Consider the following 13148-nt stretch of genomic DNA (forward strand, 5'->3'; position numbering starts at 1 on the left):
AAAGCAGGGATTCTATCAAAACTACACCAAGCAGCCCAGTAAGTGACACATCCCTACAATCATGCTTTCTGGCCCTATATTATACTGCTCTCAAATTATACCTCATAAACCTGCTGACAGATTCCATTTAACAAAAAAATTAGATTGCATATGAAATTATGCATATTTCTTGGCTACAGTACTATATATTTAGTTCTTTAACAGTTCCCCAGAGGAGTCTATTACCAGCGAGCTGCCTGAATTCAGTGTAGTAATGCATAGTCAAAATTGCTAATTGACTGATAACAAGTTTGCAATAATTGTGCCCTCCTGCTCCACCGTGGGATCTGTGATGTATGTGACGTTTTCAATGACTTCCCATAGAATTCCATAATGAGTTGGAACATAATAAAGAAAAATTAATCAGATTAGCTGGCTTTTTAATTTGAACAATAACTTTATAGATGCATCTATTCATGTTGCTTTTTCCATCATAGCAGATAATGGGGATACATTTCTGGACATGTACAACCAGTATATAACCAATTTTATTACCATTCATTATTACAGCTCATCTTTTTATAATGAAATAATATTATCACTGGAAAATGTAATCAGACTATAAAATTGAATTATCGCTATTTGAACATTTCTCAATGCTGTAAAAAAAAAAAAAAAAAAAAACCACCAGTTTAGACATTACCACATAGATAAACTGTCTGAAGAAATTTGGAAACGCTCTTGGGAAAGCTTGTAATATTAAACTCTTGTGATTTTAAGGCCTCAGCTTAGACATTTTTCCTAAAGAAAAAAATGCTGTAAAACTGGCACCCAGTGTTTGCATACTCGTATTTGCTGTGTATGTTGTGAAATGCACGATAATATGAAAAATGTAATAAAAAATAATGAAAAATCTTCAGAATTCAATGGACAGCTTATGATATTTATCTATAAAAAAGGCCTAGTCTACATGTCTAATGTCCCAAGGTATGTGTCAGTACAGTCTGCTACAGCATAGTTCAATGGGATTGCTGACAAGAAGTGGCACTCTATGTGTGAGTGATATCAGCAGTCTATAAATGTGGCCATCTGGGTTGTCGTCCATTCTTCAAGGGGTTGTCCTGTCTTAAGCTATAAATCTGCAGTTACTCTATATGACTGCAGACTTGTGAATCCTCACATCGCGTACACTGTGCGCTGTGAGGATTCCCCAGTGCAGGCGCCGGGAGAGATGGCTGTCATGTGACCATAAGTATGTGATTTGCATACTTCTAGTCAGACTCCGACTAGACGTGTCCTGCCGATTTTCCGGTACTGGAGCCGGGAGCAGCTGGTGCGTGACTGTAAGTGTGCAATTTCCATACATGCAGTCACATGCCAACTAGATGTGTGCAGCCTCAATGCAAGTGAATTGAGCGAGGAAGGATATAGTCTAGTCAGAATGTGGCCAGAAGTATGCAAATCACATACTTGAAATCAAATGACTTCCTGATCCCAGCACCGGGGAATCCTCACAGCGCACAGTGCACTCAATGGGAGGATTCCCATCCGGTCTGAGAGCAGCATGATGCAAAAACACTGACTCCAGTGACATACCACTTACTTGGCTGCTTGCTGCAGTTTTGATAAAACCAGTATTTTATCTGTTGCAGATCTACCAGTTGAATGCTGAGCCTTGTATAACCCCACCCAAACCATTGACTGACAGCTTTCTGTGAAATCAGTGGTGGGAATGGGGTTAAACAGATCTAATGAAAATGAAGGACTATAAGGACTATAAGGATGCAGGTTTACTAGTTGTTTAGTCATAATCTCCTGCTCATAAAACAATGATTTGATCAAAACTACAGCAAGCTGCACAGTAAGTGAAGCATCTCTGGAATCAGGGTCTCTGCCCCTATATTATGCTGCTTTTAGATTAGGTGGCAAAAACCTGGTGACAGATTCCTTGAATTTTGTACAACTAGGTGGTAAACCTTCAGAATTATTCCATCTAATGGCCAAAAGATGCCCCATTCTGATAATATATATATATTTTTTCGGACAATTCTTTGCCAATAGAAAGGAAGCCATAAATGCAGGAATGCTATGCAGATAATCTTATCTTTTGTATTTCCAGTAATCGAGATGCTGCAATGAAGTCATTGATCAGTGCTATAACAGCAGTATGGGAGTGTATGAACAGGTGGACTGCACTGTATGCATAGGTGTGTCCTAGCAAGTGACTGACATTCATTATCAGGTGCAAACCTATATAGGAGGCAAACTTGGTTAATAAGGAAATAAGTTCCTTGTTATACACATATACAAAGACTAAACACAGTTAACACATGTGATGATGTTTAGTAAAGTTTATGGGGGTTATTACATACCCTAAGTACAGGATGTAATGAGTATCAAAAATAGGAGAAATCATTAATTATTGATGTGGACTTGGAAAACACAGGACTTAACAGGAATGTGTCATCAGAAAATTACCCATTGTTTAATTAGGTTTTTGTGTTAAATGTATTTTTTTTTTAATATTGCAATGCTTTTTTCTTCCGTAACACAATTTTTATTAAAAATTAAAAAAAAAGTGAAATCACGTTGGCCACTGGAGCTTTTTAAGACTCATACTACAGTTTCAGGAGATGCACATGTACATTAAGAGCAATGACACTATCGTTTGCATTTTTTTTCTTTCTAAGGCCACGTTCACATGTTAAATATTTGGTCAGTATTTTACATCCATATTTGTTAGCCAAAACCAAAAGTGGAACAATCAGAGGAAAAGTATAAAAGAAACACGGTACCACTTTTGTATTTATCACCCACTCCTGATTTTGGCTTACAAATACTGAGGTAAAATACTGACCAAATACTGAATGTGTGAACATGGTTTAAACCTGTGTATATGTGTATGTAGTGTAGTGTGTGTTAATATACTCACCTACCGCCATCTTCTCCAGTATCCAGCGCCATTCTGCTCCTCTTCTCAGTGACATCACTGCTCTGCAGAATCTCCGGGTCATGCTTAGCTCTGCATGGCCCAGAAGTAGCTTTTACAATGTAACCCTATGGAGCATCAAAACGAGGATACATAGACTCACTGGCAGACACAGACAGATGTCAGCCTCTTTGCAAAAACAGTTTATGGGCCCTTTGCAGCCCAATAGCTCATCAATTCCACCTGCTTTGGCGTTGGAAATGGACCCCCTTACCTCTTGGGCCTCTATGCAACCGCACAGGTTGCACTAATGTTATGTCCGCCCCTGCATAGACTTACATTGTAAAAGAGACTTCCGACTCACAGATAGACCATAGAGTGACCCGGATAGTCTAAAAAGTGGTGTCACTGAGAAGAGGACCAGAACTGTGCTGGATACTGGAGTGGACAGCGGTAGATGAGTATATTAACACACACACTACATACACATATACACAGGTTTAGTGAAAATAAAATGTAACAGAAAAATCTTATCTAAGCTATAGGCCACGGCCCCACAATCAGTATTCGGTCAGTATTCAGTCAGTATTTTTTCTCAGGAGTGGGATCCAAAACCATGAGTGGGTGATAAATGCAGAATTGGTGACTTGTTTCTATTATACCTTTTCTCTGATTGTTCCTCACCTGGCTTTGGCACCCACTCCTGAGAAAAAATACTGACTGAATACTGATGAAATACTGATAGTGGGGCCATGGTCATAGGTCATTTCCTGATGACAGGTTCCCTTTAAATAATCCATTTAAATTTCAAGGTCTGAGTGTGCTGAATTGAGTGCAATGAATCCTCCATCCCTAGGATGAGGTTTCTCAGGCCCGAATAACAATGGGCTCAATGGAAATCTGTCACCATGACAGTGACTTTCTATGAAATGCATGAGGCCATGCTGCTGGAAACACTTGCAGTCATGGCGGCTGATTCCTTGAAGCAGTGAGTTTGTAGTTTCAGCCGGTCACATAACCACTGCTTATGCTTTTAATGGCTGTGAAGAAGTAGGTAAAGTGCACGCATATGTCGCACACATATTCCGCTTATTGACAGCGGGTTATTTTGTGAAAACAAAGAGGCATACAATCAAGTCTATTTTTCACTATGTCTCAAGAATTTTGCAGCCAAGGCTTAACCAGAAAAATAATGGCAACTAGACAACGCGACAAACTCCATTATAATATTATTCTGATAAATGGCGTATTCAGAACATTCCACCATCACTACAAAAGACAACGCAAGTCATTTTGTGCCGCATTGTACAATCTGCTTTCATCCTTCCAAGAAATCATCTTATTTGATAAACCGGTGTTATGTTACAACGTCACAGCAGTGTCACCGTCATCTGATACAGAATTATATGGAGGCTCTCATGAGTGCGCGGATACAATGCTTCTTCCTGTCACACCTTCTGTGTGTTGTCATGGTTACACAATTCAGGAAGCCGTCTAGTGAGCTGCGGTATTATGTGATCTAGTAAGACGGTCAAAGATATAACAATCCCACTCTTAAAGACGAGTGTTAGTCTAAAAAAACAATTTGATCAGTTATAGGTTGAGAAAATACATGTACAGCCATTAGCATGAACAATATCAGCAGCAACGGCAGGAGTGAAAAAGGTTATAAGACTGGTAGGATGCATTAGTCTATGATTAGCAATAAAACTATATATTTTGCTGATCTATCTAAAAATGTAGTCCTTGATATTAGTTAAAGGGGTTGTTCAGTGAAAACAAGTAGTGAAAACAAGATAACATGTTGACCTTTGGGGGCCCAACCGCTGGCACATGAACTAATCCCCATTAAAATGCAGCGATAGTGCACATGATTGACTAGCACTCCATTCCCTCACTATGGGGCTGCCGAGCACTGTGCTCGGCTTTTTCCAGCAGTCCAATAGACAATGAATGGAGCAGCAGTCAAGCATCCACCCTGCCATGGTATTTTGTAATGAGGACAAAAGTAGTCTGTCAGGGTTCGGTGTGGGTCCCAGCGATGGAACACCCACCGATCAGCCATATCACCTATCCCTTGGACAACCCCTTTAATAAAACAGTGAAAATGGACCAGTTACACTAGTAACACATTTATGAAAACTGTCCAGGACTAAAATTTTGCTTTGTTACCCTTGACAACCAATGAGAGCTCAGCTTTCATTTAATCAACTGCTCTGGAAAAATGAAAGGTGCACTGTGATTGGTTGCTATGGGCAATAAGGTCCGTTTCACTCTTGGAAAGTTCTGATAAATGAGGTTTTTGGCCACATCTTGTCCACGGTTGGAAAACAAAACAAAATTACCATTTGTGACAGGAAATGTTTTAGTCGGCCTTGATATATGGAGTATTTTGAATGAGCAGCAATCTTTCTATTATAATGAAACCAGAAAGTTATAATTTGACTCGAACTTGTGAGATCTTGTCAGCACAAATGTTATGGTAACATAAATCCACAAAACTAATTTGATCAAATAGTTCGAAAAATCGTTCCCATTTTGTCACAAAATAATGGCCGTGTGCATGGACCCTAAAGTTGGCTTTACACTTCAGATGGCTGTTGGCCAAATGCTCTTCCAGTTGACAGCTGACCATACACATGCATGGCCGACTCTGTCAGGGGTATATATGTTCTCAATAGGGAGATGGGAGTAAACAGCTGCAAGACTCCTCTGGTGAAGGTTTATTTTCACCAAGAACATTATGATTGGGCAGGATGAAATATAACTGCATTCAAGACAGAGTACAGAGACCCCCATACACATCAGGTGTTCGGCTGGTCCTACCTTAGTCAATGAGTTTGGTTGACATTGACTGGGCAAGCTGAAGATATGGATGAACTCTTTATGTATCAAATGACCAAGTTCTCCAAAAAATATGACGTAGTGGTCATGGGAGATTTCAACTATCCAGACATTTGTTGGGAATCTCTCTCAAGTAAAACTAACAGGTCAAGCAAATTCTTATCCTCTCTTGCTGACAACTTTATCTTCCAAAAGGTAGGGGAGAAAACAAGGGGATCTGCTACTTTGGATCTAATCCTTATAAACAGGGAGGAAATGGTTGAGGAGGTAAAGGTGGCTGGGACCCTAGGAGGCAGCGATCATGCTATTATAGAATTTTGGATAACTAGAGGAGGAAGACATGTGAAGACTCAAACTTCAAGGTTAGATTTTAGAAAGGCAGATTTTAAGAGACTCAGAAAGAGAATAGGAGGGATCCAATGGCTGGATGTCCTTAAGGACAAAAATGTCCAGGAAGGATGGGAAATTTTTAAAAATGAGATTCTCAAAGCACAATCGTTAACAATCCCGAAAAGTAGGAAGAATGGAAAGCTTTTAAGGAAACCAGGATGGATGAACACAGAACTTAAACACATGCTAAAAAGAAAGAAAGAAATGTTTATTAAATGGAAAGAGGGAGGCATATCTAAAGAAGATTATAATGCAGTCTGCAGATCCTGCAGGGCACGTATCAGGTTAGCTAAAGCTGACAATGAATTAAGGCTTGCAAGAGATGTCAAAAGCAATAAAAAAGGATTTTGGGGGTATGTCAAAAGTAAAAGAAAAGTCAAAGATGCTATAGGATTTTTACAGGATGAAAATGGAGAAATGGTAAGAGAGGATGTTGAGAAGGCCAAACTTTTTAATTCCTATTTTGCATCTGTTTTCTCTCAGAAAGAAAATGTAACATCAACTGATCTTCACTGTCCTTTTAAAGGAATAGAGGAATCCAAGTTATCTGTAAACAGAAAGATTGTGAGGGAATATTTAGCTAACATAAATGAGTTCAAGTCTCCAGGTCCAGATGAATTACACCCCAGAGTACTGAAGGAGATCGTAGAAGAAATTTTAGAACCACTCTCCATAATCTTTGAAAATTCTTGGAGAACAGGAGAAGTCCCAGAAGACTGGAGAAGAGCAAATGTTGTTCCTATCTTCAAAAAGGGGAAGAAGGTGGACCCAGGGAACTATAGGCCGGTGAGTCTGACTTCTATACCAGGAAAGATCTTTGAACAAATTATTAAACAACATGTATGTAAGTACATGGATAAGAATGAAGTGATTAACCAGAGTCAGCATGGGTTTGTAACTAACAAGTCATGTCAGACTAACTTAATTTCCTTCTATGACAGAATCACTGACTGGGTGGATCAGGGAAATGCTGTAGATATAGTATATCTTGACTTCAGCAAAGCATTTGACAAAGTATCTCACACCATCCTTATTGAAAAAATGACCAAGTATGCAATGGACCAGGCAACTGTTAGGTGGATTCATAACTGGCTTAGTGATCGGACTCAAAGGGTGGTTGTAAATGGCTTCACATCCAGCTGGATGAATGTCTCAAGTGGGGTACCACAGGGCTCCGTCCTGGGACCTGTATTGTTCAACATCTTTATCAATGATTTAGATGAAGGAATTGAGGGTAAGCTGATTAAATTTGCTGATGACACAAAGCTAGGAGGGATAGCTAATACTAGAGAAGAGAGAGAGAGGATTCAAAAAGACCTAAATAAACTGGAGCAGTGGGCAGCAACCAACAGAATGGTTTTTAACAGGGAAAAATGCAAAGTACTACATCTGGGCAATAAAAATGAAAAAAGCATATACAGAATGGGAGGAATAGAGCTAAGCAACAGTACATGTGAAAAAGACTTAGGTATACTAATAGATCATAGACTGAACATGAGTCAACAGTGTGATGCAGCAGCAAAAAAGGCAAATACAATTCTGGGATGTATTAACAGAAGCATACAGTCTAGATCACGTGAAGTCATTATCGGTCTTTACTCCTCTTTGGTCAGACCTCATCTGGAATACTGTGTACAGTTTTGGGCACCACATTTTAAAAAAGACATAGACAAACTGGAGCAAGTTCAGAGAAGAGCGACCAGAATGGTGACTGGTCTGCAAACCATGTCCTATGAGGAACGGTTGCAGGATTTGGGAATGTTTAGCTTGCAAAAAAGAAGACTGAGAGGAGACTTAATAGCTGTCTACAAATATGTCAAGGGCTTTCACATTGTAGAAGGATCATCTTTATTCTCATTTGCACAAGGAAAGACTAGAAGCAATGGGATGAAACTAAATGGGAGGAGACACAGATTAGATATTAGAAAAAACTTTTTGACAGTTAGGGTGATCAATGAGTGGAACAGGATGCCACGAGAGGTGGTGAGTTCCCCTTCAATGGACGTCTTCAAACAGAGGCTGGACAGACATCTGTCTGAGATGATCTAGTGAATCCTGCTTTGAGCAGGGGGTTGGACCAGATGACCCAGGAGGTCCCTTCCAACTCTACCATTCTATGATTCTATGATTCTATAATATGTATGGCCACAGTTAGTTCAAGGGTTTGTCCAGAACAAAGATATTGAGGACCAATCCACCAATTAGCTTTCATCTGCTCTGGCAGCTGCTGGACGTGACTAATATATAGAGCCAGATCATCCGTATACTGTTTAGTGACCACCCAGGGCATTCGCAGATCAGCTTCTAATCAGATGAATAAGAGATAATGTGCAGGACACCAAAAGTGGTCACCATACAGCATATTGAGCCACTGTGCTCCAGGTCCGTACACTGTGTACATCCAGCCATTGTCAGAGCAGATGATCAGTGGGGGTCTCGGGTGAGCTGATGGATAGGTCATTAATATGTTAGTCCTGGACAACCCCTTTAATCATACAGAAATAGAAAAGCACCACATAACAAGGAAGTTCTTCAATGACCTGGTTCCTCAGGAGAACATTAGATGTGGTTGAGGCCCTGTTATATATTTTGACCCATTGTCAAAGACTTAGGGAATAAAAGCTAAAGACCCCTGAGAAATCTGTTAATACAGCTATATTATTATCGCAAAATATTTCCAAACTAGGGAAATAACTAAGAAATGGCTGAATAATTGATACGTGGGGGAGACGCAGTGACTTATTATTTGTACTATGATTTGTAACCTATATGGATCATTAATGATGCCCTATTATCAGATGCATTACCGTGCTCTCATTTTAGTAGTAATGGTCAGCCTTTCTAATAGTTCTTTTTATGGCACATCATTTCTTATTCCGGTGGTTTTTTTTTTTCAGAGAACACAGTCCTTTAATGAGTAGACAGATTGGCATATACAAGGTCAGGAGAACGGAGAAGATGCACTCAGTCACTTTACATTGCGCGCCTATCCCTGTGATGTACGTCCATCCTAAAACAGACAAATCCATTAAAGGTTTCATGCAACTGGACTTCTACGTCTCAGTATAATCGGCCTGGTGGTATAACATCCATCCAGAATCATTTCAGGAACAGGGAGGGACATTGATTACAGAGTAAAGTGACATTGATTGATGTATTTTACACCAGCCATAAACCAGATCACTACCTAACACACTGGCATACGTGGTCTTCACTAGAAATAGCAAATAAGTCAAATATGAACAGAAGCCAACAACCGCAAAAGAATGTCAGTAATGGCTGCCTTCTATTAAATGATCCAAGTGGTCTGACCTCCCCTCAGGATATTTCTAGGACATGTAGACGGCAGCAGAGGTCACACGCCTGAACAATGCCATTTATTAGGTGCCGGTGACTGGATAACAGTGGTATGGATTGGTTTAATGATGGTGAGTGATGCCGAATGAGAGGTGACCTGCCATGTAATGAAGACTCCTACACTAAGGTGTGTCCTCGTAGATAAAGGCAGCCTTCCCTTCTGTGTATACTCAGGAGGATTAGCAGGGACATAGTTAACTAAAGAAATCGCCAGCTGCCATTACACTGACTTGTTCCCTTCAGACAGCTCATACAGGCACTATATGAATGTATAATACCATGTACGTTGTGGCAAGCATTGTACAGCGCTATGGAATATGTGGTGGCTCCGTGAGCCTATGACAATCATACTAAAAATAGATAATAGATATATGGACAGATTGATAAAGGATAGATAGATATCTGATCTCATATCTATATATCTTCTATACAACTTTCAGAGTAATATCTATTTTTATATCATCTAAACGATTAGAGATGAGTGAATCAATTTGCAAAACCATGATCCAGGGGTCACATCACTATTCTGTGGACGATGGATGGGAGTTTTATGAGCCGCTGTCATCCCCGGTGTCTGTTCTGATTAGTAGCCCAGCACGGCGTCATGCGTGAATCACATTTCAACAACGATGCAGCGCTGGGCTTACTAATCACAAGAGGCGGCTGTGATGTCGGCAGGTAAGATGGAGCTTGCTGGGCACCACTCCGGCGCCCATGGACTATTGACATGACCCATGGTTCTGCTAATCGATTCTCTCATCTCTGGTTTAGGTTTTATATATATATATATATATATATATATATATATACATATATATATATAATATATATATAATATATATACACATAAATAAATGATCTATTATGCATCCATTAGATACTGTGAAAGCAGTATAGAAGATATATGGATATTATATATATATATGTATATATATGAATACTACTATTTATCTTTTTTTTAAGATTTTTTAAATACCTCTCTTTTTTAGATAGATTATAACTAGGGCCATACATCATTATGTTGAAGGTTAGATCATGCATGTCTACTACAGTTGTAGGTAGTGTGGATCACGCCCACTGCTGCACGGTTACACCAGGTGTTGTTACAGGTAACCTTTCTACAAGCAATTTTGGCAGCCGGATGCCACAGGCCATTACCAGGGTGCACAGGATCTACAGAAAGGCCTCAGCAGAGGGTCACAAGCACACAATGTCTTCTACACACAATGTCTCCTACATCCTGCTTTCAAGGACACTGCAGCCTTCATCATGGATACAATGTCCTCCTTCTCATACATGCTGTACCTGTATCCATTGAACCACAGTGATACATTGTATACGTACTAGTGAAGTAATAGCACTGTATGCATGGCAAGCAATGCCCAACTGCGGCTGTCACATGGGGATATGGAGGTTAGGGCTCACCTTTTTGACCTGGTCATCTTTGAGCTCTGTGAAGTAATAGGCCAGGAGCTGGGCAGCTATCATCCTGCAGACTGGCTTTGGTAGAGTCTTGGGCCCCTCTTGTGCTGCGAATTGTCCCAAATTTGTAGTCTCAGTGGGCTGTATAGAAAGTGACAGATAGCAGCTGAGCTCTCCTTCTCACTGCCCTACAAGCTCAGAGATGTAGATGTCTTTTTTTTCTTTCCTCTCCTACAGTGACATGTTAGATCCAACCCACTTCCTGCCCTGGGATTGGCTGTAACATGGACTTGCTGCATTGAGGAGAGAGCAGCTTGATGATCATCTATAGGGGGCTGACTGTGTAGGGCTGGGGTGTGTGAGCCCTGTTCCCTCTAAGCTGTGCGCTCCTGGAAATAATAGTCTTAGAAATCCAAATTTTTGTTCTTTACAAAAGTAGATTATTTCTCAAGACGTAGACCTCACTAGTGTTCTTTTCTTTCCCGGGAGTGTGCAAGATACTAGTGTGATGGTGTTTTAGTGGTGTGCACACAATTATGTGTAGGGGGAAGGGTGTGCAAGACACTAGTCTACAGTACACAGGGAGGGAGGAACAGGGTCTTGCAGAGTAGGAAAGAGTGAGGAGGTTGCAAATTCTTAAGGGGAGGTCCACATCATCTACTAAATATGTAATTATGGCACGTTCATCACGTACTACTATTGAGATGCCCACCGCCTACTCCCCATCACTTCCTGTGCATGTACCAAGGGCATTGGTTACTAGATTCAGCCCTTGTAAAGCCACCAATGCTCCATATCTTCTGTATATTATAAGTAGGACATCACTAGAAGGAGACATGACCCTGATGACATTGAAACGCCCAGTTCAGGACAGGATGTACTGTATTTAGTGTAAAGATAACAGGGGACGGGGGATAATTGCTTAAAAAAAGAAGACGGCATTCCTTATGTATTAGTAAGTCATGGTGACTTTTTACAGTCTGCGATGACACAGCAACCCTTCCCCCACATATTTTCCAGGCTACCAACATTTTATTCAACATGCCCCAGGTGCAGTTGTTAAGCACGCTAAATATCAGGAGACCAGACATGGTAGACTGGATTAAATACTGTATCATGTTACATAGCAATGCACAGCGCCACACTACAGCAAAAGGCCAGAAATATTTACACACTGGTATATAAAGATGTCATATAGCCGATAGTGGGAAATACTCTCGATTTGTAAAAACAATTAGAAATTAAATGTGTCCAATTGATTATAAATACTTGTTCTTTTTCAATATCATAACTATTTTCAAAGATGAAGGAATGGAGAAGATGGATCTGAATGTGGATGAAACCTACAGATCTGCCAGCTGCAAATGATGTAAAGTTGTCCTAATACTGTATCTTAAGAGAATATTCAGAAGTTAGATATTGATGACCTATCACTACGTAATTATTGTGACTATTCTCAGGTACTGCAGTTCCAGCTCTGTGCACGGTGTAGCTTTGGTAAGTGGTGTAGCTTGAGGAATGGAAGTCATTATGCAGGTGCATAATGAAGTGAGCTTTGTCATCTCGGTTGCTACAGATGACATACTCATCTCGATTACTGCGCTCTGCATAAGAAGCAGCCAAGATAGAAGGTGAGCAAAAAATGAATGAATGAATACAGTATTGAACCATGTGTAGTGCAATGCACATGATTCAATACTGCCATCATTCATTACTGAGAGATTCGTTTATATTTTTACACTTTTTGTAACCCTAACTCGGATTCAGGTTAGAGCTAGGTGTTGGGTTAGGGTTAACTTCAGGGTTAGGGCTAGGTTTAGGCTAAAGATTAGATTTAGGACTAGGCTTAGGAATTGAGTTAGAATAATAACATTGTTACATAAAATACAAATATGTAATTGAATTATAAAACATAACTGTTAATTTTAGCAAAAAGCAGAAAAATTGTTGAAAACTATCATTAATAATAATAAAATAATATTTTTTATTTCTGTAGCACCAACATATTCGGCAGCACTTCACATTTCAGAGGGGACTTGTACAGACAATAAAGACATTACTGAATAACACATAACTCAACAGATACCAAAAGAGTGAGGACCCTGCTCGCAAGTTTACAATATATGAGGAAATAGGGGGGACACGAAAGGTAAATGGTAAAAAGTGCTTGTCATGTATGGTCCAGCTATCAATATAATAAATATGGTATTCAAATAACGGCGCATGA

General features: G+C 39.9%; 1 protein-coding gene across 1 annotated transcript in view; it reads right to left on the reverse strand.

The window, feature by feature from the left end:
* LOC141273576 (hexokinase-1) overlaps positions 1 to 11183 on the reverse strand; it is a 63368-nt gene extending 52185 nt beyond the window's left edge. The window contains exon 1 of the mRNA XM_073685615.1: positions 10925 to 11183. Coding sequence (XP_073541716.1) covers positions 10925 to 10987 — 63 coding nt within the window. The 5' untranslated portion in view covers positions 10988 to 11183. The remainder of the gene's footprint in view (positions 1 to 10924) is intronic.
* Positions 11184 to 13148: the final 1965 nt, after the last annotated feature.

Source organism: Phyllobates terribilis, unplaced genomic scaffold, assembly GCF_046119375.1.
Source record: "Phyllobates terribilis strain yellow unplaced genomic scaffold, ASM4611937v1 Scaffold_5__5_contigs__length_657084704, whole genome shotgun sequence".
Classification (NCBI taxonomy): Eukaryota; Metazoa; Chordata; class Amphibia; order Anura; family Dendrobatidae; genus Phyllobates; species Phyllobates terribilis.